General features: G+C 39.1%; 1 protein-coding gene across 1 annotated transcript in view; it reads right to left on the bottom strand.

Annotated features, from left to right (window-relative positions):
- The window catches only part of LOC133749024 (zinc finger protein 260-like), a 51,728-nt gene that overhangs the window by 5,587 nt on the left and 19,208 nt on the right, over positions 1-26,933 (bottom strand). Inside the window, exon 2 of the mRNA XM_062178120.1 lies at positions 15,487-15,544. Coding sequence (XP_062034104.1) covers positions 15,487-15,522 — 36 coding nt within the window. The 5' untranslated portion in view covers positions 15,523-15,544. The remainder of the gene's footprint in view (positions 1-15,486; positions 15,545-26,933) is intronic.

Here is a 26,933-nt window from a genome sequence, read left to right as displayed (position 1 = left end):
AAGAGGACAAAGAAAGTGACAGAAAAAGAGACAATGAATTCAACTTCATATTTGAAGTCTGAGTAGTCAAATACGTGGTGATATCCAAATGATGACTGGACATTATATATAAAACTTGGCAGAGAGATTCAGGCTGCAGCACTTTACTGAAATTTTATCCCATTATAATGAATGAAAGGCTTTAAATGAAGTGAGAATACAGGAAGCATAAAATGGAGGAACACAGAACCTGGGGAAGAAACACTCACTGATAGAGAAAAAGAATGAAATATTAGTGGTATGGGACAACAGAGAATGAATTTTTAAAAGTTCTTCTATGCTCAGTAGTAAGAAATGTATTAATGAGTATATATAATGAAAAAATCGTTGTATCAAAAGAAACATTTTGATTCTATTTCTCATACATATTAGAAAACACCTTGGTATGTTTCAGATTTGAGGCTCTATGAAAACTTTTACATGATCTGTAGACTAGAGAACAAAACAAAATATTCCATTTGTAAAACATTCTCTGTAGATTTCTGTGGATTTTTTCTTAATGTGATAAGTTTTATATATATATATATATATATATATATAAAATTTATCTTAGTATAATAGACAACATCATAGTTCAAGAGGAAACATTGGACAATAAAAATGCCTCATCACACAGATGTTGCTGTGGATTCGTTCTGAGAGGAGGAGCGTGGTGGGGGCAAGAGGCGTGGTGTCACCACACAGACCCCGGGAGTCAGGTGAAAGCAGGCCAGAGGCGAGCAGCCTGCATACTTGTTTATTTCAGTTGGTACAGCAGCTTACATAGCCAAGGCAGCCAATCTGGTCAAGGGGTGGTCTATGCCTTAACCAATCACAGCCTGTTGCCAGGCAGGCTCCATTGTCATGTGGTTTCCGAACCATCAAATCACAGCCTGTTGCCACTCAGGCTCCATTGCCAGGTGGTTTCCTAAGCCATTCAATCACAGCCTGTTGCCAGCGGCCATCTTGGCATGGCCTTCTCATTCCACCACATTTCCCCCTTTATTTTTGAGCAACAGGAGGCATGATTCTTGGCCATACCATTGTTGACCCCGTTTCCATGTGGTCTCCGTACGCAGCTGTGCCTGTCTTAGGTTGTCCCCCAGGGGATCTTACCCATCATTGACTAACCAGCGCTCAAAACGGAAGACCACAGGAGTGCTTGCTCAGATGGGGGTAGGAACAATGGTAATCAGGAACGGCATGACTGCACACAGGCTGTGGGCTGTTTGAGTGGCTAACCAGAGCTAGTGGGGTATAAAACAGTAGCGGATGTGGCTATGGGCAGTTTCTCAGGGTACCATGTTAGGACAGGTATGTCTGCTAACAAGGCAGGCTCTCAGTGTTGTTCAGCTGGTTCTGGTTGGCTGTCAGTTGCAGGCTCGATGTTTTTGGCTGGTACCCAAATGGGCTGTCTCACATTCTCTGGAAAGACACAAGCATATCCTCAACCCTTGGTTAGCAGAGGGTGTGGTCCCTTCCATTCTCCTGTCAGTGGGTCTTGCCAGCTAACCATAGGGGCTGGGGTCTGGGATGGAAAGGATCCCCAGTGTTTATAAGCTGGGCTGATCCCTTGGGAATCAAAAGAAAATTGATTGTGAAAAGGACCTCAGTCAAAGCAAACTGTGGGTCTGGGGACATATGATTGTTTTTCTGTCTTTGTAAGAGATCTTTAATTGTCCTATGAGTTCTTTCAGTGATTGCCTGCCCCTGTGGGTTGTATGGGATACCTGTGGCAGACTGTATGTTCCAGGATTTCAGGAAGGAATTAAATTCCTGTGATGTATATGCTGGCCTATTATCAGTTTTTATGGTCCAGGGGACACCAAGTACCAGCATGGCTGACTTAATCGCCTTTATCACATTAATTAGCCTTTTCTCCGGATTGGGTTGTTGCAAATACAGCTTTTTTTTTTTTTTTAATTTATTTGACCAGTAGAGTTATAGATAGTAAGAGAGAGAGACAGAGAGAAAGGTCTTCCTTCCGTTGGTTCACTCCCCTAATGGCCACTACAGCCGGCGCTGCACCGATCTGACGCCAGGAGCCAAGTGCTTCCTCCTGGTCTCCCATGCAGGTGCAGGGCCCAAGCACTTGGGCCATCCTCTGCTGCCCTCCTGGGCCACAGCAGAGAGCTGGATGGAAGAGGAGCAACTGGGACTAGTACCTGGTGTCCCAACCGGGACTAGAACCCAGTGTGCCAGCACCACAGGTGGAGGATTAGCCTACTGAGCCACGGCACCAGGCACAAATACAGCCTTTGAATAAGTATTTACCACCACATGGACAAACTTTAAGTTTACCAAAGGAGTTAATGTGAGTGACATCCACTTGACAGAGCTTATTAGGAACAAGGCCTCACGGGTTCACTCCTGCTTGTTGCAGTGGCCCTAACGGGGCGAGGGGTGGACAATTCTTGCAAGAGTGTACTAGGTGTTTGCATTGGCTCATTGTTAGCTCCGGGAAAAGCAATTTTATGTTGCTTCCTGACATGTGAAATTTTTGATGTAGAATATGGGCTTGTTCTAGGTGTTCAATGGAAGCCGTGTTGCAGGACATAAGACGATCAACCTTTTTTTTTGCCTTGGAAAATAAAGCCAGGTAACCCAGTATGTGATCTTATGTGTACCAATTATTTAGCACTATATATGAGAGCTATTAATTCAAAGAAACATATAAAATGATTGTATTTCCATAAAATTTATATGTATAAGAATGAAGGAATTGCCTGACAAGTACTATAAACTAAAGGAATATAAAAATAACATATAAAGGTTATAATATAGTAGTGGTCATTTACTACGGCAGTTAGGATGTCCAAGTCCCACATTAGCGTGCCTAGGCTTGAAGCTTTGGTTCCTCTCTCCACCTTCTGCTGATGGAGACCTTGGGAACTGGTGATGATGGGTCAAGTGGCTGCATTCTTGCCATTGAATTGTAGACTCAAGATTCTGGCTCCAGGCTTCATCCTAGCCCAGATGCAGCCACAATAAGTACTGAGAAAGTAAACTAGTGTTTGGGAACTCTTTTTGACTGCCAAATACATAAATAATTAAAAAAAAAAATCAAAAAGTTCAAGAAAAATGGAATTACAATGTAAAATTTTTGTAACAATTTTTTAAATTTATGCAGTTTTTCCATGAACTTCAAATGACCACTTCTATGCACTTAGTGGCAACCATAAGTATGTAAATAATAAGTCAAATAATGTTTACCTTATGGACTTATTTAAGGGAACAAGGGAATAAAGAATTTACAGAACATTTTAATTATGGCTTATACCAGTTAGGTTTGACAAGTTTGTCTACTGTAGTTCTTACAGAAAAATAAAACAAGAAGTAATTTGGGAATCAAGACCAACCATATTGGACTCTACGATAATATTAAAATGAAGGTTGTGGCTATGACAGCTATTGCTGAATCCTATACAAGGATTACTCTGGCAGTAAATAAATTCTTTCAGTTTGAATGAAGTATATCTAATAATACATATTTTCAATAACAAAGAAACAACATAACTAGACAAAGTCATTTGTATCGAAGCTCTCACTCCTAGCTGGAGTCATAAATATATAAATTTTAGTATACTTTTTACAATTCTACTTTCAAAAACATCCAAATTCACCTAAGTGCCGGAATACTGAGCTATCAAGTGTCCAGGTTAGGTGACAGGAAGTATGCCAATGGAGCAGCAGAGGCATGGTGGGGGCATGCTTATGAGAGTCTTGATCTAACTGCAAAACAGATAACAGAGAAGGAAGGGCTTAGAAAGCAAAAGACAGGAGCTACTGCGATGTATAATCAAGGCCTCAGCAGATTGTGTCTCATCTAAGAATTAGGGCTACTTCAAATGTTTTCTCCCATTATGGCCAGATCATTATGAAGTGCTGCTTCCATCCTTCCTACTCTGATTTCTCCTTTCAAAAGGGAATCATAAAAAGGAAGTCTGTTCTGATTATTTCCACTCATGCTTGACTCATGCACACAGAGGAAAGGCAGAGCAGGTAACTTACTGCTTAGGCTATGGGTCTGTGCTTCAAGAGCAATCATATGGACATCATGAAAATTCCTGGCATGATTCAGAGATCCTGAATTTGAGTGCAAAGTGATGGATAGATGAGACCTTAGTGTTGTGTTTCTGACTATGGGATGAACTTAAGATCCATGTGGAACAAGAGAAATTCAGTATGCGGTGACCACTGCCCAGTCATCTTTCATATTGTTTCTGGGGGTAGGGTCAGAAACATGTTCAAGGAAGTGAAAACTAAATTTTCCAAACTTCATAGAAATTAGAATACAATTGATCAAGGAATCTTGGGCTGTAATTAACAATCTGTCCAGGAAAGAATGAATGTTTATGAAGAAAGGTCACTGACTGTAAGACTTTGAAGCACTTGGGGACCCTACCTGTGCAATTTCACTTTGGTAAAAAGATTTGAAATTGATGAATAATCTTTTCATTATATGCACCTGATGTGATCTTTATAGTATTTCTATAGCATGCATCTTCTAAGCCACCTGTATATATGGATTACAATAATTTTGCACAAAAATAAACTTATTTCAACTTTCCACAATCTTTTTCAAGTACCCTCATATGTGGAACTGGAGTTTCAGAAGAAAAGGAAAAAGAATAAAACACAAAATGCAGTTTTAGAAGTGGCTGTAAGCTGCCCAATTTTGTGAAAGATCTCAGTTTATATATTTAAAAAGCACAATGACTTCCTAGGCAATACATTCAGAAAATTACTCTAGGCAAATCACAAACTGGAGTAATTCAAAGAAACAACTTTGAGAATAATGCTACAACATTGGAAAGACTGAATTGCAATCATACATGAATGGCAGCTGACAGCTCACAAACAATGGTTAAGACATCTTCAATGTACTGAATGAAAACATTTTTCCTGGTGAAACTGTTCTAATGAGGAAATGAGGGTCAGACATTAGGCTCAGTGAGTTAAAACTGTTACTTGGGATGCTCATATCCCATATCAGAAAGCCTGCCTCTGTTCCTGATTTTGCTTCATACTAACACACCCTCATCATCCTCCCTCCTGGAGGCAGACGATGGCTTAAATATGGGAGACTTGGATTGAGTTCCACACTCCTGGCTACAGCTTTGCCTAGGCCCTGTTGTGGACATTTGGGGAGTGAAATAGTAGATGGAGTATTTCTTTGAAATTCTTTTTAAAAAAAATTATTTTTATTTATTTGAAAGGCAGAGTTACAGAGAACGCATACCAGCATGCTTCCATTCACTGGTTCACTCCCCAGATGGCCAGAGTGGCCAGAGTTGGTCTGATCCAAGACAGAATCCAATTACTCTGGGTCTCCCATATGGCTACAGAAGTTAAGCACCTGAGCCATCTTCTGCTGTTTTCCAAGCACATTAGCAGGAAGCTAGATAGGAAGAGCAGCCAGGACTCAAACTGGTGCCCATATGGAATGCTAGCGCTGCAGTCAGCGGCTTAACCAGTTATGCCACAGCACCAGCTCAAATTTTGTCATATATAGTATATGAAACAATATACTATAGCTCCATTTATATTGATACATTATTCATATTGTAATTTATTAAAGCAATTAATAACAAATTGAAGAATATGATAACCATATCAACTGGAAAACAATGCAACAAAGTCGTGTATTTCTTTACCTGGGATGTCAACAATATTATAGAATGGGCAACTGGTACAACAGACTTACTTCTTTGAAAATTCAAAAACAAGATATTGGCAGCTTTGGCTTTTCCTTAAGTATTTTTCAGTGAGAACATGGTTAACTTCCCACCATGACTTCAAATGGCTTTTCTGTGTATTTCTCTTATAAAGACACCTGCTGAATTGGATTAAGGCCTATATCCATAGGATTTCACATAAACTTTAATTACTCATTAGAACATTAGATGGTCCTTATCTCCAAATACAGGCACTTGGGGTTTAGTGTCCACATCCATGAGGGAATGGAATTTAGTCTATGAAAAAGAGCTAAACAGTCAACAGGATTCAGAATGAAACATTTAAACTATTTTATGGGTGCATGCTTTTATCCTTGTGCTTAGGGTATCAGTTAAAAAGCCTGTAAACAGGAGCATCTGGGCTTGATGCCCTGCTCTGGCTCTTGACTCTAGCTTCCTGTCTGGTGAATGCTGGTAGGCAGTGGGAATGGCTCAAGAGCTGAATTGAGCCAGTTCTTGATTTCAGACAGGCACAGTCCTAGTCATTACAGGCATATGGGGCGTAAGCCAGTGTATGGAAGTCCTCTCTTTATATCTGTAGCCCAGTAAATAAATGGATAATTTTTAAAGAAATCATTAAAAGTATTTAAAAATCCAAAAAGAATGCAGTAAATGAGAAACAGAAGATCAGATGAAACAAACAGAAAACAAATGGCTAAATGGCAGACATAATTTTAAACACATTATCAATTATTTAAATGTAACTGGTCTAATAATTGATGCAGAAATGGCTATATTTGATTAAAGACTAAAATGTTATAGTATTCTATGACTGCTACAGCTGATCTACAAAGACAAAACCACATTGAAAGTGAAAGGACATAGATAGATATATTGTGCAGAGTTTGGCATACAGCCTATAAGACACTTGCATCCCATACTGAAGTATCAATGGTTTGGCACCCAGATCTGGTTACCTGCTCCACTTTTTTGCTACTATAAACCCTACGAGCCAGAAGTGATGATGTCAATAATTGAGTTCCTGGCTCCTAGCTTCAGCCAACCCTACTCCCAGATATTGCAGTTATTTGGAAAGTAAATCAGTAAATAGTACTCCTGTTTCACTGTCTCTACCTCTCAAATAATTTTATGATATATTTATATAAACATTAATCATTAAAAATCTCAAATCAATATTTAGCAGCAAGCGAAATGATCTTCAAAAATATGACCATAGACTTTTCTTCTAAAAATATGTCATAGTGTTAATAGTTATAAATGTTAGTATACCTAAAAGCAAATCCTTAAAGGATATGAAATAAAATCAATGATACTGAACAATAAACTAAAAAAAAAAAAAAAAAAAAAAACCCACAAATGTTAGACAACACACCTTTTATAGTAATTTCTGAAAAAAACTGACAAATGTAAATATTATGAATACAGTATCTTTTTTCAAAGATTATTTATTTGAAAGGGAAAGTTAAAGACAGGTAGAGAGACAGAGATCTTCCATCTTCTGGTTCACTCCCCAAATGACTGCAATGGATAGGGTTGGGCCAGGCTAAAGCCAGGAGCCAGAAGCTCATCTAGGTCTCCCATACAGGTGGCAGAGACCCAAGCATGTGGACCATCTTCCACTGCTATCTCAGAGGCACATTAGCAGGGAGCTAGATCAAAAGTAGAGAAGTACCTGAAATACAATGTATTGGAGTCAGACAGACATCTTGAGAAGCAATGATTGTTTATAGCCCTTGTCTCTTTTGTTGAAGAATAGTGCTTTTTTTTCTGTTTATATTATTTGTTGAATTCTTTTACTTGGGTAGTGCTAACTATAGGTCATTAAGTGTACTAAAAAAAGATCATTGTAAAAATTAAGAGTAGAAATCCAAGAGGGAGGGGCAGGAAGGGTTGGAGCATGGGCAGGGAAGTGTCACTGTTTTCCTAAAATGGTGAAAAGGAAATACATGAAACTTGTATAACTTCAATAAAACAAATATAAAAAAAAGAATAAACAAGAGAGAATTTGTAACATCAGATTGACAATAACTTATCTGATATAGCTTTTATATTGTACACGCAACAAAATAAAATAGAAGAATTATATAAAATTAAAATCTTTTGTATATCAAAAGACACTATAAACAGAGTGAAAAGGAAACCTGTTTGCTTCTTGAGAGAAAATATTTGGAAATCATTTGATATGAGGTCAATACCAATATTATAATGTAAATAAATATGAAAATCTGGAAACTCAAAGCAATAGAAACAGATTTAAAAATGAACAAAGAATTAAACACTTTGAAGGGCTGGCACTGTGGTATAGCAGGTAAAGCCACCACCTGCAGTGCTGGCATCCCATGTGGGAGCTAGTTTAAGTCCTGGCTGCTCCACTTCCGGTCCAGCTCTCGCTATGGTCTGGGAGCTGTAGAGGATGACCCTAGTCCTTGGGCCCCCGCACCCACATTGAAGACCTGGAAGAGGCTCTTGGCTCCTGGCTCCAAATTGGCATAGCTCTGGCTGTTGTAGCCATTTGGGGAGTGAACCATTGGATGGAAGACCTCTCTCTCTCTCTCTCTCTCTCTCTCTCACTCACCTCTCTCTTTCTGTCTCTCTGTAACTCTGCCTTTCCAATAAATAAATATTTTTTAAAAAAAAGCACACAGTTGTAAAAAATGCCCATCAAAAAAAGAGAGAATACTTTGCTTTAAAGATTTATTTGAGAAGGGAGAAAGAGGGGGAGAGAGATGGATCTTCCACATGCTTATTCACTCCCCAGATGGCCACAATAGCCAGGACTGGGCCAGACTGAAGCCAGGAACCAGGAGCCTCTTCTAGGTCTCCCACATGAGTGCAGGGGCCCAAGCACTTGGGCCATCCTCCACTTCTTTCCCATGCACATTAGCAGGTAGCTAAATCGAAAGTGGAATAGCTGGGACTCTAACTGAATCCCATATGGGATGCTGGGGCTATGGTTTTAACCTGCTGAGCCAAGATGCCAGCCCCAATTGAAGACATTTTAACAGGACCTTGCACTGTGGTACCGGGCTTAAAATGCTGCTTGGCATGGGGGGCATCCCAGGAATCCCACATTGGAATATGGTTTGAGCCCTGGCTATTCAGCTTCTGATCTGTCTTCCTGATAATGTGCCTGGAAAGGCAGCAGAATATTGCTGAAATACTTAAGTTTCTGCCAGCCATGTGGGAGACCAAGATGGACTTGCTGGTCATTGTTTTTTTTTTTTTTTTTGACAGGCAAAGTGGACAGTGAGAAAGAGAGACAGAGAGAAAGGTCTTCCTTTGCCGTTGGTTCACCCTCCAATGGCCGCTGCAGATGGCACACCGCGCTGATCCGAAGGCAGGAGCCAGGTGCTTCTCCTGGTCTCCCATGCAGGTGCAGGGCCCAAGCACTTGGACCATCCTCCACTGCACTCCCTGGCCACAGCAGAGAGCTGGCCTGGAAGAGGGGCAGCCAGGACAGAATCCGGTGCCCTGACCGGGACTAGAACCCGGTGTGCAGGCGCAGCATGGTGGAGGATTAGCCTACTGAGCCACGGCGCCGTGGCCATTGTTTTATGCCTCATTTATATTTCTCTGTCACAGTTATTTGGGGAGTGAGCCAGCAGATCTCTTTCTGTTTCGCTGTTGCTCTTTCAAATACATAAGTAAATTTGTAAAACAGACATTTCCACAAAGATATACAAATGGTTGAGTAGTGCAAGAAAAGATAAGTGTGACAACCACAATGGAATACCAGTTTACATTCACTGCAGTGTCCTTTATGAAAAAAATAAAAACAAATGCTGGCAAGGCTGGGGAAACTGAAACACTGAAACACTATTGCTGTGATTTTTTTAAGTAATGTACCCAATATGGAAGACAGTACTGACAGGCTATATCTGGTGTTAGCCCTGTCATGGCAAAGTCCAGAGGTACCATAGTTCATGACGTGGCATGAGACAAGCACCATGTAAGTGCTTCTTTGGTCTCTCTCTGGTTTCTTTTAAAGCCATCACTATTCAGGCATTTCTGAGGGAATCACCTAGATAGCCTCATCCAAACCTACTCACCTCCCTTAAGCCCCACCTCTGAACACCATGGTTAGATTAACTTTACATTCTCATAATATTTCAAAATGGGAATTATCCACAACCAGTGATACTGAAATCATATCACCATTCAGTGGGGGTATTATTAAATTTTAAAAAGAAAAACAGTGATGAATACTTAACCATGAATGAATCTTGAAGACACAATGCTCCACAAAATAAGCCAATAACTAAAAGGCACATATATTGTGGTTCCACTTACATGAAGTTGCTAGAGTAAAGAAATTCACAGAGATAGAAAGTGGAGCAGTGCCTGGCAGGGTTTAGAGTAGAGGACAGGAATTTTGTATTTGATGCACAGAAAGCTATACCTGAGGGAGATTAAGGAACTCTCTAGATGGGTGGTAGTGATAGGTGCAAAGAACACAAATCTGCTTAATGACACAGAAATACACACATCAAAATGTCTAATGCTGGGGTTGACATTGTGGCAGAGTGGGTAAAACCCCTGCCTGTGATGCCAACAATCCATACGCACACTGGTTCGAGACCTAGCTGTTCTACTTCTGATGCAGTTCCTTGCTAGCGTGCCTGGGAAAGCAGTGGAAGATGGCCCAAGTTGTTGGGCCCCTATACCCATGTGGGAGACCCAGAAGCTCCTAGCTTCAGTCTGTCCCAGCTTTGGCCAATGTGGCCATCTAAGGAATAAACCAGTGGATAAAAGATATCTATCCCTGTCTCTCTCTCTGTAAACCCTGCCTTTAAAATAAATAAATATTTTAAAATAGTCCAGTGTTATGTTTATTATTGCTCTTTGAAACAACTATTAACCAGAGTCCTCATCAACAATCACTGCTATGATTGATGAATGTATCTTTGTCGTTACTCATTTAAGTGAATATACAAAATAACATAATACAGCAATTAAAGGACTGAAAACTTAAGTTGCCTTTGAGTAGAAACATATTATTTCTTTTTAGTATAAACTACACATAGAATCATATACATATACATTGGCAGAAGGTATAAATTATTTACTTTTATTTGATAGGCCCAGAAGAGAGACAGAGAGAGTAACAGAGAAGGACAGAGACACACAGAGACAGAACTAACTCATGGCTCAAATTGGCCAGGGTTGATTAAGGCTGAATCTAGCCTCCTAAAATTCAATATGGGTCCCCATGTGGGTGTCAGGGACCCATGCACTTGAGCAATCACCTGCTGTCTCCTAGAACATGCACTTGCAGGGATCAGGAAATGGAAGCAAAGTCAGGACTCAAACCCACACCCTCCAAATGGATTCAGATAAGGCAAGTGGAATATATTTCAAAGTTGTTATAGATTTATTTTCATTTTATTACAAAGGCAGAGAAATGGACAGAGAAAGAGATAGAGATTTTTCAACTTGTGTTTTATTCCCCAAATTCCCACTTCAGCCAGAGCTGGGCCAGGTCAAAGTCGGGAGCTTGAAACTCAATTAGGTGCCCCATGTGAGTGCCACGGATTGAAGAACTTTAGCCAACATCTGTTACGTCTCAGGATTCACATTAGCAGGAAGATAGATGACAAGCACAATGTGAAGAAATGAAACCAGGCACTTTGATATTGCATGTGGGCATCCCAAGTGGCAACTTTAGCTTTTTTTTGCCAAATGCTTAAGACAGGTAAAAACTGTTCAAGTTGTGTTTTACTTTATGTATCTCTTAATGTTTTCTCCTACTGGCTGTTATGTGCCACCACATCCCAGGAGGGATCAAAGTTAATACACTATTCCAAATTTTTGAAACGAGTGACATTTTTAACATAAAAAGGATCTGTACCTTAAATGAACAATAGATTCTCTTTTTACACATTGCATGCAGGTATTAGAATAAAGACTTAAAAATAAGGAAACATAAAGTATCACAATTTGATACCAAATGAAATTAAGAGATGAATGAGGAGGACTAAAGGAAATCATCTCATTCTGGTAATGTAATCTTACCCAAGCATAAGGGAAGAATAAAAGTTGTTGTTTTTATTTTATGACTTATTGAGCTTGAGAAGACATTTGCAGGGGCATAAAGAAGCATTGAATGGGAGGTAGAAACTGTGGTCTAAATGCTGTAGAACAGGCCAGAACTGAAAGACACAAGAGTGTCAGACCACAGAAGGCCAGATTTGTCAAAAATTGCAAGCTGGGTTGAATCAGAAAGCATATGGAATACTGGATAAGTGATATTAAGGAGAAGAATGTAGAATTCAAGGAGGAAGATAAGAAATCATAGGTAAGTTAGGGAGAGAAACAGAATTTTCAGGAGATAATCATGTACAGTTGTTTCAAATATGGTGAAGAAAAAATTAAAAGGAAAGTAGGCATTTAGCCTAGTATTTATCATGCCAGTCAGGATATCCTAATCCTACATCAGTGTGCCTCAGTTAGATCACCTTCTCTGGCCCTCATTCCAGCCATGTTGGAAGATAGTAGAGATGATCCAAGCAACTGGGCTTCTGCCACTCATGTGGGAGGCTAGGACTACATTCTTGTTTCTTGGCTTTACCCTTGTCTGCTAAAGATATTTGAGGATCAATCAGTGGGTAAGAGCTCTGTACCGTTTTTCTCATTTAGTCTTTTTTTTTTTTTTTTTTTGACAGGAGGAGTGGAGAGTGAGAGTGAGAGTGAGAGAGAGAGAGAGAGAGAGAGAAAGGTCTTCCTTTGCCGTTGGTTCAACCTCCAATGGCCGCCACGGCCGGCGCGCTGTGGCTGGCACAGCGTGCTGATCCGAAGCCAGGAGCCAGGGGTTTCTCCTGGTCTCCCATGGGGTGCAGGGCCCAAGCACTTGGGCCATAGCAGAGAGCTGGCCTGGAAGAGGGGCAACCAGGACAGAATCCGGCGCCCTGACTGGGACTAGAACCCAGTGTGCTGGCGCCGCAAGGTGGAGGATTAGCCTATTGAGCCGTGGCGCCGGCTCTCATTTAGACTCTTTTCATGTGTCCTTGTACCTCTAAAATCAGTAACTTTTTAAAATAGCCAAAAATGCAAATAAAGCAAAGGCTAGAGAAAACTCAGTGGCCTTGATCACACTTTGTTATTGGCAGATGAATAACAGAATTAACATTAACTTGTAAAGCTGAAGTCCAAATGAAAAATGGAATCATTTGTCTAAAAATGTAACTTTGAATGTCTGCAGCACAACCTGCATCTACAGACTGGCTGTGAGAATTGTTTGGAGAGTTTTCAAGAACCTGCCATACACACGTTCTCACAGACTTACCCATAAGGGTAAAGCTAAAAACTTACCACAGGACTCAAAATCCCATTAAGCTGATGCCATCTTACTAGTTAAAGTGATCATTTTAAGTGTGTAACAGATCATACTGATAGGAGTAAAAGTCAAAGGGATCACATAAATAAGATCAACTGTCTGCTAATAACAATAGATAGAACTAAAAAGAAGAGAAGGATCCGACATGGGAAGCAGGCCACACAGCTGACTCATAGAATGACAAAAGCACTTAATAGCAGTCTGGCCTCAGAATCAGCCGTTAAGGCATCTGGATCTGGCTGAGAAGCCCAAAAGAGCATTTCAGGCATGGGAAGCAAAGACACTGTGGCAAAAAATGACTTACATGAAGGATCTCTGTGAGTGAGATCCTAGTGAAAACAGGCCATCAAAGAAGGAGATACCTATCTCTGAAGGGAGAAGAGAATGTCTACTTTGTTTATGGTCCTGTCTAAATACTTGACGGAATTTGTGGAATCAAAAGGCTTCCCATACCCCTGGTAGCTCAGGACAAGAGCCTCGGTGATCACTGACATCATAAATAAGAGTGTCAATTGTGGGGGCTGGCGCTGTGGTTAAAGCCAGCAACAGATTAAAGTCCTGGCCTGAAGTGCCAGCATCCCATATGGGTGCCCGGTTCTAGTCCCGGGTACTCTTCTTCCGATCCAGCTCTCTGCTATGGCCTGGGTTAGCAGAAGATGGTCCAAGTCCTTGGGCCCTTAAACCCACGTGGGAGACCTGGAAGAAGCTCCTGGCTTTGGATTGGTGTAGTTCTGGCCATTGCGGCCACCTGGGGAGTGAACCTGAGGATGGAAGACCTCTCTCTGTCTCTATCTCTCTCTGTAATTCTGTCTTTCAAATAAAGAAAATAAGTCTTTAAGAAAAAAAAAAAAAAAGAGTGTCAACTATGAAATCCACAACAGAAGTCACTGTGCTCTTGCTCTCCATGTAGGACCTCTGTCCTTAATGAGTTGTACTATGAGAATTAATGGTAAAACTTGTCTTCAAACAGTATTTTATACTTTGTATGTCTGTGTGGGTGCAAACTGTTGAAATCTCTATTTACTATACATTTGGTCTTCTGTATATAATGATAATTAAAAATAAATCTTAATGAAGAATGGGATGGGAGAGGGAGTAGGAGGTGGGGCGGGAGTGGGATTGGGGGGAGGGTATGGAAGGAAGAACTGCTAAATTCTTAAAGCTGTACCTATCAAATTTTATATTTATTAAATAAAACCTTTCTTAAAAAAATAAAAGAAACTGCCATAGATTCTGTCCTCCACATATTCTTGGTCCAATTCATTAATCCAGTAAAACCACCCAGAAGCTACTAAGAACCACACTACTGCAGAAATTCCAAAGAAATAAAATAAAATAAGAAACTTGCTGGCGCTGGTGTTGTGGTGTAACGAGTATAGCCATTGCCTTCAATGCTGGGATTTCATATGGACACAGGTTCATGTACTGACTGTTCCACTTCCAATTCAGCTCCCTGCTAAGGGCCTGGGAAAAGCAGCAGAAAATGTCCCAGGTGCTTGGGCCACTGATACTCATGTGAGAGATGTGTAAAAGCTCCTGTCTTCATCTTGGCCCAGCCCTAGCCATAGCAATCTTCTTAGCCATAGCAATCGTCTGAAGAGTGAAGCAAACAAAATCCATCTCTCTGGGGCCGGCATTGTGGCATAGTGGGTAAAGCTGCTGCCTGCAGTGCCGGCGTTCCATGTGGGAGCCGGTTTGAGTCCCGGCTGCTCCACTTCCAGTCCAGCTCTCCGCTGTGGCCTGGGAAAGCAGTGGAAGATGCCCTAAGTCCTTGGGCCCCTGCACCTGCATGAGAAATTCAGAGGAAGCTCCTGGCTCCAGGTTTTGGATTGGCACAGCTCCAGCCATTGCGGCCAATTGGGGAGTGAACCAGTGGATGGAAGATCTCTCTCTTTCTCTCTCTCTGCCTCTCCTTCTCTCTCAATTCTGAATTTCAAATAAATAAATCAATATTAAAAAAATATTAATCTCTGTCTTTCCCTGTTTTTGTAACTTTCAAATAAATAAACGAATCATTAAAAACAACAACAAAAAAAAAACCTTACAAATTTGTTTTAGCACTGCATAACTCTTACTGCTGCAAAATGGTGAGTGTTTATTTTCAGGTTGGTACTAAACCACTATTCACTACATTATCTTTAGGTCCAATAAAACCTGTTTCAGACTTTATATATCCCACAAAAATTTAGCAAATTCTAGATTCTAATCTGAATCATGTAACAAATGTGTGTTTTTGTTAAGACATCAGAAAGACAGAGACTGACATACATTTGCCTTAGACAGCTCTAATGTCTTATAATGATGGAATCTACCTTGTTTATCTATATTCTGATGTAGAATTATGATTACTTTTACTATTCCATTTTATTTCACAAACCCATACAAAGCCTCTAAAATTCAATGTAAAACAATCCAAGAAATAAACGAACAACTTACTAGAGACATAGTCATTTTCTTTGTTCTTAGAATCATGTAGCGATCTCTAGAAGTATAACTGGAAGAGAAGGTGAACGGAGTGGGTCATGAGAAAACTGGTCTGGCTTCATCTCCCAGGTTCCACTGTGCTAAGCAAGAACATGACAGAAATGAATGCAGAATAATGGACAAATTAGCTGGAAAAACAGAAACAATCAGACTCCTTGTGGGGAATTAGTGCTTACCCCATCAGAAGGGGTGAAACAGTTCTTGAAATACCATTCACAATTCTATTAACTGGTAAAGATTAAACACAATTTATTAAGTTAGTGAAACAGTTATTTGCTACTTATTTTGTAAAAAATTGTTACTGCCAAAAAATTAAATGTTTAAGTCTAAATTATTCCAATAAATATTTGTGTAACAGAAAGAATTATCATGCTGTCATTAAAATCTACAGTAAATATTCTTTGGTGGCATTATTTTCCTATTAATATAGCTATATCACATAGGACTCCATTTTAATATTTTTCACTAGAACATCTTTTGTCTTTTTATACCTAAAATTTCATAAAAAATAAATCCCACAACCAGAATTTTTTCCTCACGTTTATATAGGAAAAATATAATATGTATTTACTGTATACCTTTCCAGTAATTGCTCCAAATGACACATCTCCCAGTATCCAAGCCTTCATACTGTCTTTACCACAATAACCCTTGACTTTGTCATTTCACTTACTTTACTCCATGGGATATCAGTAAATATGACACCTACATAATTTGAAAAGTATTTGCCTAATGGAGTTTCCCTTAGTGGAGAGCTACCTTGTGAAGAAGTCTGGACTTTTCTGTGGGGAGGCACAGGGCTTAGGTGAGAACCAGAGCAATCCACTGGACATGGGAAGCATGAATGTTTTAGTGAAGCATATTAAGTTGTGATTTAGACATAACATACACCACATCTCTTATCAGTGCTTAGTTTGTGTCCTGGCTATTCCACACTTCCAATACAACTTCTAGCAATGTGCCTGCAAGGCAGTAAATAATGGCCAAGAAGTTGGGTTTCTACCACCAACATGGGAGACCCAAATGGAATTCCTGCATCCTGCTTCACTGTGGAACACCCATATAACACAACTCTACTCAAAATCTGGGTGGTACATTAAATGCATATTTCTATTTGAAAACTTAAAATAATGGAAATGGGACACAGGATGGTATTGGTGTGATATAGGGAAAAGATGTAAATATGCGAAGCATAGAGGATACTTAGGATGTGAAACTATTCTCCAGGATAATATAATGTGGATTTATGACACTGAGTTTATCTACAGGAAATTATAAAGTCCTTAAATTAAATGTAGGAATGGCAGGGAATTCAGGAATTACATACAGAATGTAATGAAAGCAGCTACACTACATTATGAATGTACAAAACAACCTCATTGAAGGAGTAAAAATGGTGCTGATTTAATTGTGAAAGTGAGTAAAGTCTGGCAAACTAAAGCAACAGCACTTTGTTCTTTTTCAAGAAGTAATTTCCCACTACACATGTGGCTTCACAATATTCATCTGTCTACGTGGTGTGTCCTAAGGTGGAACAACTAAGTTGGGGAAGACAGATTTGTCACTGTGGGAGGGGACTTTAGATAAGCAAGGGAAGCACCCAGATAGATACATATATTACCGGATCAGAAATGAAGACATCAGCATGAACATACATTTAGTTGAATATAAATGCATAATGTTACATATAGTCACATCTGTAAACCCATGACCTTTAGAGGTTATTACATTTTCACATTTGACATCTACTTGCTGTCAATCTAAGAGTCTGAAAATGCAGAAACTCCTGTATGAAGGGGCACAAACAGCTAGTTGGATTTTCTGGTGAGCTGACTCCGCACCTCGGAGTCATCTCGTGTTAGCATCAAACCAAGTGAAAAACAAGGGACTCATAACTGAGAAAGACACTGATATTGCTCAGAAAAATCTCAAGGGTACAGAATCTCAGGGACCAAGGAAAAAGGCTAGAAATATCTTTTATATACAGAAGATGCAGAGAACGGCACTAATGAAGAATTTGCAACAGTTCTTAGATGTGCAAGCCAATTACATATACAAGTATACACAGAGTTAATAAGCAGAAAGACACAAGACCAGCTTCAAGATATAAAAGCCACAATGTCTGAAATGAGTAATTTCTGGAATAGCAGTTGTGTAGATGAGACATTTCAGAAAAGAGGAGTGAACATAAAAACACAACAATATAAACAAACAAACAAACAAAACTGGGGGAGAAGAAAAGACTGGAAAGGCTGGAAGGAGCAATAATCCTTTATGTTTAGTGTCTCTAAGAACGCCAAGTGGATCCCTGGGGAAATTATGGCCCAATTTATTTATTTATTTATTTATTTTTTGACAGGCAGAGTGGACAGTAGAGGGAGACAGAGAGAAAGGTCTTCCTTTTTGCCGTTGGTTCACCCTCCAATGGCCGCCACAGCCAGCGCGCTGCGGCTGGCACACTGCGCTGATCTGAAGGCAGGAGCCAGGTGCTTCTCCTGGTCTCCCATGGGGTGCCAGGGCCCAAGCACTTGGGCCATCCTCCACTGCACTCCCGGGCCACAGCAGAAGCTGGCCTGAAAGAGGGGCAACCGGGACAGAATCTGGTGCTCCGACCGGGACTAGAACCTGGTGTGCCGGCACCGCAGGCGTCCAATTTCTAAAATCAGATGAAAAGTGTAAATTCACAGACTCAAAGAGCTCACTGCACTCTAAGCATAGGATAGGGAAAAAAATATGCCAAGACAGATCATAATTAAACTACATAAACTCATAGAAACAAAGTTAAAGTCTGAAAAGTAATGAAGAAGAACAAGATACAATAATATTTATAGAGGATCAATTAGAAGGATAACAGCAGTCATGTTGTTGGTATGAATACAACTGTATGACCCTGGGAAACCTCCTTCAACTATTCAATGAAAACAGTGTTCCTATAGTATTGTTTACATGGGCAAAATATCTCTCAAAACAAAAAAAATAGGATGTTTATATTAAGTGCTTATTGTGAACAAAACATATTAATTTGGTATGATGATAATAGAGTGACAAACAGATATAAGAGAATTTGCTGGGAAAAAAATATTCCATTACTTTTGAAAGGAAAGCTGAAAAAAATTCCCCAATATCTTGAAATAAGGAAAAATCAAGACACTTTAGAAAGTAATCTTAGGGGCTGGCTTTGTGGTAGAGCAGATAAAGCTGCCACCTGCAATGCTGGCATATCTTATGGGCACTGGTTCATGTCTTGGCTGCTCCACTTCCAATCCAGCTCCCTGCTTAGGACCTAGGAAAAGCAGATGATGGTTCAAGTGTTTGGGCCCCTGCCACCCACATGGTAGATCTGGATGAAGCTCCTGGCTCCTGGCCAGCCCTGGCCATTGCAGCTAACAGCAGAGTTAACCAGCAGCTGAAGATCTCTTTCCCTCTCTGTTACTCTTCCAAATAAAAATAAATAAATCTTTACCAAAAAAAAAAAAAAAAAAAAAAAAAAAAGAAATAATCCTAACATCAAAGGCTATATTTGGAAAATTTATAAAATCAAAGGTTAATTTGCATTCTAAAAATAGAGAATTTGGTGAAAAATAATTAGATCTAAATTTTCAGTAAAAGTAAAAAAAACTCAATGAATGTAAAGCAAGATTATTATATACACTAGAATAATTTTACGAGAAAGTATATGTAGAGCCACAGTTTGGAAAATTTCAGTGAATGATACTTTTGGACCTAAAAATCAAAACAAGTGGAGCCGGGACTGTGGCATAGCAAAGAAAGCTGCTGCCTGCAGTGCTGGCATTCCATATGGGCACTGGTTTCAGTCCTGGTTGCTCCACTTCTGATCCAATTAGCTGCTATGGCCTGGGAAAGCAAACAGAAGATGCCTAAGTCCTTGGGGTCTTGCACTTGTGTGGGAAACCCGGGGGAAGTTCCTGGATCCTGGCTTCGGATTGGCCCAGATCTGGACGTTGTAGCCATTTAGAGAGTGAACCAGTGGATGAAGACCCCCCCCCCCCCCCCGGGCCCCCTTCCCACCTCTCTCTAACTGCATTTCAAGTAAAAAATAAAAAAATAAAATCAAGAAAGGTTAAAAATGTGTGACTTTGAAAGTGTAAAAGATAAAATTTACCCTGGACAGAATAGAGATACAGTATACATGAGTGTGGCTAGCACAAATTACAGAATTTTGAGTGACCTGATGACATCACACTGGAAAAAAAAAAAATCAAGGAAGATGACCACAGATTCACAGTACTACTCACTTAAACCAGTAAACTCAAATGCAAAACAAAAAACAAAAAGGGATGTTCATGATATAAAATATATTGCTAATACTGTAAGTAATACGAATTTGATAGGAGTAATAATAGAGTAACAAGAAGATATAAAGGTAATTGGCGAAAAAGTGACCATTACAATTAAGTTTAAAATTATTTTTTAACAATGGATTTTCTTAGAGCATGAAAAAAATCATTCCATTTTACACATTACAGGAAATAGCAGTAAGTATATAGAAATACATGATAGAAAATTTCCTACGCTAATGATAAAAATTCAGGAAAGGTAAAAACATATTACCTGGAAAGGGAGAATGAATACTCTGGCCTAATAACACTCTGAAAAACCGTATACAAGAAACTTACCAGGAGAACTTATAGAAATTTGAGCAACCTGATGATCTCACAATGAAAATGCAAAGCAAGACTGCCACAGGTTCATAATATCACCACTGGCTTACTAGAATGTTAGTGATATACAAGGGTTATATTAATAGATTCAAAGACAAAACCAAAATAAAAAGGGATTCACATGTTATGAAATAGGATGTGTTGTGATTACTGCAAGAATAAATGAATACCTTTGAAGTGCCAGGATTAGCTTACACTAGATAGTGATGATACACAAAGGTGGAAGGCACACTAACAATAAGGAGGTGCAAATACTATGAAATATATACTGTGTTTACTGAAAAAAATAAGTGATTTATTAAAAGCAACAGTGGAGTGACAAGCCAGTGTTAGACAAGGTGCTGAAAACCAGTTAATTATAATACATTAAAAATGGAAAACAAATAAAATATTTGGCAAGAAACATAGATCAAAGATAAATTATGAAATCAAGGACATGTTTTAAAAGCAAATAAATAATTAAATATGACAAGAGATGAGTAATTTGGATGGAGCAGTACTTGTATAAAAAGAAGATATAAGAGAAATTACTGAAAAGTAGGACACTAGAAATACACTGGAAAAAAAGAAAAAAAAAAATCCAGGAAAGGAAAACTAATGATCTATGACTTATCACAATAATTTAAAAGGATAGATAAAGGATAGATGTCTGTATCTAGAACCATTCTATTGAAACTTCCACAGTGGTAGGATCTGCATAGACTAGGGTACTGAAGATATATGCAGGTGATAGTTATAAACTCATATACAAAAAATTAAGGATGCAGATGTTATCAAATCAAATATGTTGTGAGGAAAAATGAATAATCATAGAAGCAATAGTAAGGCAACAAGTAGATATAAAGAAATTTGTTAGAAACTATACCACTACAATTAACTTATAAAGGAAAATGAATGAAAAAAATTCTATGAAATATAAATCAAAGAGCAAACCAGGTAGCAGAAAAACCTTAAGCCAGTATCTGGAACATTTACAATGAAATTTCATAAACTGATGGTTAAAAATGTAGTCTCATAATAATTCAGGTAAATTAATTCAGGTAAGTTAAAAATGTTACATGGAATGTGTGAATGATTGGACAGGTCTACGATGTCTGAAAATATATGTACACGATGGTTGTCAGCACAACTTAAAGAAAGTTGCAGGAGTTCATGACCTCAAAGTGAAAACTCAATCCATTTGGCCACAGGTTCACCATGGTAGGATTAGCTTAGATCACGATATTAAAAAAGACACACACACAGGTAATCATAATCTCAAAGACAAGATGAAAATTTTTTACAAAAAAATGGTTTTGAAATAAAAGATACTGTGGTAATTGGAATAGAAATGAGCAACTTAGTGGGGGAAATAATAGGGCAAAAAAAAACAGACACAAGGAAAGTGGGTGAAAAACAGATTACAACACATTAAAAATGTAAATTAAAAAAAAAACTGAGGAAATCTTAAATTACAGATCATACTACTTATCAACCTTCAACTACTTTAACCATCAAAATTAAATGTAAATTTAGGGGCTGGTGTTGTGGCATGGTTGGTAAAACTGTGACTGAGAAGCTGGGAACCCAAAGGAGTGCATGTTTCAAGACCCTGCTGCTCCATATCCAATCCAGCTACCTATTAATGTGCCTCTGAAAGCACTGGAGGATAGTTCAAGTGCTCCATCCCCTGAACACAGCTCTTTATTAATGTGCCATAAAAGCAGTGGAGGATGACTAAAGTGCTTGGGTCCTGAATCCATTTGAGAGATCCGGAAGAAGCTCTTGACTCTTGGCTTAGAACTGGCCCAGCCCAGGCCATTGCAGCCATTTGGTGAGTGAACCATTGGATGGAAAATCTCTCTCTGTCCTTTTTCGGACTTTCAAATAAATAAATGTCTTTTTTAAAAAGGTAAATTTAGAGTCCCACATAAATTCATAAAAGGTACAAAACGTATTACCTGGACATGGTGAATAATTACACTGGCCTAAGTTGGCTTTAAGAAACTGTGTACTTGAAGATTGCCAGGACAACTTATAGAATTTTGAGGAAGCTGATAGCTTCACAATGTAAAAGCCAACCAAGATGCCCTCAGTTTCACAATGCAAATAACTGCTACAACTGAGATATACAGGTATAAAGTAAAAGACAAAAAAAAATGCATGTGGTTACAAATATTATGAAATGAAATACAATATACTGTCAGTAATGTGAGATGAATAATTTGTTACAAATGATGCCAATATAACAGCAGATAAAAGGAAAGTTGTCAAAAAATGGTCCAATAAACTTACTTTAAAAAAGGAATTTTCCAGGAAATGTAAATTACTAATAAACAGAATTAAACCAAATATGTCAACTTTTAAATTCAGACGTAAATTTACAGTCACATAGGAATTCAGAAATGATTAAAGAAGTTATCTTGAAATGGTGAATGATTAGACTGGCCCCAAACTGTATACATGAAGATTTCTGCAGTAAACGCAAACATTCGAGGGTGCTGGTTACTTTTCAATGAAAAAGCTATGCAAAAATGACCAGTGCAAGCATCCAAATATTCAGAAGTGCTAATTATATATTCAAAGACAGCAATAAAAAATAAAGGTTGCAAATGTTATGAAATAAGACACAGTAGTAATCACTCTGTAGGGGCCATAACCAGATGTAAGGGAATATGCCATTTTTTGTGGCATCAAATTTAAAATGAAAAGGTAGGTTTACTCTTAGTATGTCCTTTGTAAATTTTATTTTCTTTCTTTTTTTTTTTTTAACAGGCAGAGTGGACAGTGAGAGAGAGAGACAGAGAGAAAGGTCTTCCTTTGCCGTTGGTTCACCCTCCAATGGCCGCCGCGGCTGGCGTGCTGCAGCTGGCGCACCATGTTTATCTGATGGCAGGAGCCAGGTGCTTCTCCTGGTCTCCCATGCTGGTGCAGGGCCCAAGCACTTGGGCCATCCTCCACTGCACTCCCGGGCCACAGCAGAGAGCTGGCCTGGAAGAGGGGCAACGGGGACAGAATCCGGTACCCCCGACTGGGACTAGAACCCGGTGTGCCGGCGCCGCAAGGCAGAGGATTAGCCTAGTGAGCCGCGGCGCCAGCCTGTAAATTTTATTTTCTAATAAATATCTTTTATTTTACAAAATATCAACACTTTGTCCTTCACCGCAGACAGTTTGACTAGTCTAGTAATTGTCTAGAATGCAACATTACAGAATTCTATTTACATGGTACAGAGTATAAAAATTTCATTCATTTAACGACAAGTTCATTCTTAAGAGTAGAGCCCATAAATTTTCTAGTTATACCCAAATTTTATTTATCAGTGAGCTTTAAGATATGCACAATACTCATTTAATTTTATATTTTCTTGTCTGTATTCAGTAATTACATTTTTCTGGGTTCTAAAGAGAGGAATTTACATCAGCAAGTATAATTTCCTTTACTTACTAACTTGATGGTAGATGTTAATCACATCTACAAAGTACCTCCACAGCAACATCAACAGCATTGTTTGACCAAACAGCTAAGTTTAGCAGCCTAGCTAAGTTGTCAATTGAATTGAAATCTAGAACAGGATGTACAGTCCCTGGGTCATGGACACTCTTCTCTCTGATTTCCAATAGCTTCTAATTATATGATTTAAAATTAAAATTACTTAAATACTATGAGGTAAAATTAGGCTATATGATAAGATGATGAGAGGACAGTATTTAAGACACACAAAAATACATATAAACATTCCTAATAGAATTAAGGGTCACAACAACTATAGCTGTCATTGCTACAACTGGTCACTTCACAGTAGTATTTGTAACTACCTGCTTTCACTGCCTATTTCACGTTCCATTGGCCTCAGTAGGGATCGCAGCTGGTCATTCGTTTATCTTATGGGGAGACTCAAACCTTCATTTCTGGATATTGTAAAGAACAACATATCACTACACAATTACTTGCCACCATGTGAGTTACACCAGATGAGTAATACCCGAACAAAACATTGTAAGTCTTTTTAAAATTCAAAGGAGAATGAGAGATACAAGGTTCAAGGCTTTTATAAGTCAGTGTGCCAAGATCCAGTGAGCCAACACATGCTGGGACAGCTTCCTATAATAAAATACTCCTAGTTGGAATATTTTCCAGTTGCTAGAGAAAGTTGATGACTGGTAAGCATGGTCTAATTCAAGAGGCCACATATTTTGTACTCTTCAAACCTATTTACATAGCGATAAGGGGGTCTGCCAGCATTAAAATGGACCCAAATACAATTCTGCAGCAATTATGAACTGAGGGATAAGAACTACAACTTGGATTATAAAACCAGTACTAGGAGTTCAAATATTCATGTTGAAAAAAACAATGTTCTGGATTTAATGACTGGCCTTGAACAGAGAATAACCCAGAAGCGTTAGGGGTTCTCAGGCAAGGATATATTATCTAGAGCAATTAAATATATACCATTTGATAATAAGCTCTCTGCGTGATACTGGATCCTAATACAGATGACTATGTGGCATAGATGTATTCTGTCAGATCTACTACTGGATTTGCTTATTAGAGTGGCAATAATGTGTGACCCCTATACTGATTATTTTTTTTAAAGATTTATTTATAGTTGTAAGGCAGAATTATAGAGAGAAAGAGGCAGAGAGAGAGAGAGAGAGAGAGAGAGAGAGAGAGAGGTCTTTCAACTGCTGGTTCTCTACCCAGATGGTCTCAGCAGCTGGAGCTTCACCAATCTGAAGCCAGGAGCTTCTTCTGGGTCTCCCACACAGGTGCAGGGGCCCAGAGGACCTGGGTCATCTTCTACTGCTTTCCCAGTCCATAGCAGAGAGCTAGATTGGAAATGGAGTAGCCGGGACCCAAACCAGTGCCTATATAGGATGCCAGCACTGCAGGCAGCGGCTTTACCCACTATGCCACAGTGCTAGCGCCTGTACTGATTATTAATACTCATTAGATAGCAGCTACCAAGGCAGAGGCAGTAAGCAAGATGACTGAATGACTTGGGCAGCTGTCTTCAACAAGCCTGTTATCACTCATCCCACTTACTATACAATAGATACACAGCTAGATACAAAGATGCAGTAACCATGGTGACAGGAAAGTGAGCACAGACTCATTAAACACAGATCCACGGACATGGACTACCACTCAAAGCTGAGCCAGATGTTGCCACTTCTTTTAGCAATCTGACATCCAAAAGCACTGACTTATTCTCTTTCTTGAGGTGACCATCAAGACAATTGATGAAACATGATTAACTCTACTGGAATCAAAATAGATTCTAAATGTTTGCCTCTCCTCACTGCAGGTCTCCTATCATCACTAGTTGGGGAGTTAATGAGTTTTGATTCCCAGACATGGGATTGTATATACAATTTCCTAGGAATAAGAAACTCACTGTATGGCAAAGTAAATGAAGCAGGTAGCTACATAATAATGAAATACACTGTTTCTAGCACATGCAGCACCACCCAGAATTTGCATCCTGATAGAACAGTAACAACATGAATTCAGATGGCACTATGATGTGAGACTGAAAGGTGACATCGTGATGTGGGCCATTCCACATACTTCAAATAAATGGTCTTACATGGTACTGAGGCCTCACTTTGTAGAAAGCATGGATCCAAGATATAAGAATAGATGAAAGAGTAACTGCTCAACATCACTTCTACTTGATGTCTTTGCTCTTAGTCTTTAGAATTTTAGTTTCTGTGGTTGAGAAGTTCTTATTAACAAAGAAAGAATGCTTCTGCAGGGAAGAATGTTCACTTCACTTTAAAGTACAGCTGCTGCCAAGTCACTTTTGGTTCCCTGTTGTCTCAAAAGACAAACTTGGCAATGAAAGGAGACTTCATACTCAAAAGCACTGAAGGGCTCTGACCATCTGGCAGGGGAATTTTTTTTCTGGCAAGGGCAATCTGGATATTTATAATATCATTCACAGGGTACACAAAATTGTTAACTTAAAATGTAGCTGACTATTGATTTATGGAATTTTGTGTCCTGCTGTAGTTACCATGGAAGGCAGACCAAATGATTTCATGGGTGTTATGCAGGTAACAGGCTAATTATTCCCTCTATCCAATGTTAGAAATACTAACATTATAAGCATTATAAGAGCAAAAATGTGTATGTTTGGTGCTATGGTTGTGCACTGGGATGGCTCTTGCTTCCCTGATATCCAGTTGCAATGTTATGTGTACTAATATAGCATCTACTTCTTTATCAACTTTGTCAAAAAGTTTCTGGAAAATGAAATGAAAAATTAGTCTATTTTGTCCAAATATTTGAAATTCATGTGCAGTTTCTACAAAATGTATTTTCATGAACTACAGCTAAAAATTCCTAATGTATCAAATTAAATTTAGTGGTGAATTTTCATCGTTTTAATGGCTACTATAAATTATAATAGATTCATCTATACCAAATCATATTTTATTGCACTGACAGACTAACATAGGAGTTGGCAATGTTTTCTGATAATATTCTTAGATTTGTAGGTCATATGATTTCTCTTACAACTTATCAAACATGCTATGTTAGTACAAAAACAAGTATGCACGGGGCCGGCGCCAGGCCGCACTAGGTTAATCCTCTGCCTGCAGCACCAGCATCCCATATGGGCGCCAGGTTTTAGTCCCGGTTGCTCCTCTTCCAGTCCAGCTCTCTGTTGTGGCCTGGGATGCAGTGGAGTACGGCCCAAGTGTTTGGGCCCCTGCACCCGCATAGGAG

The sequence above is a fragment of the Lepus europaeus genome, chromosome 20, assembly GCF_033115175.1.
Source record: "Lepus europaeus isolate LE1 chromosome 20, mLepTim1.pri, whole genome shotgun sequence".
NCBI lineage: Eukaryota > Metazoa > Chordata > Mammalia > Lagomorpha > Leporidae > Lepus > Lepus europaeus.
Note: the sequence above shows the minus strand (reverse complement) of the source record. Positions and strands in the feature narration are given on the sequence as shown.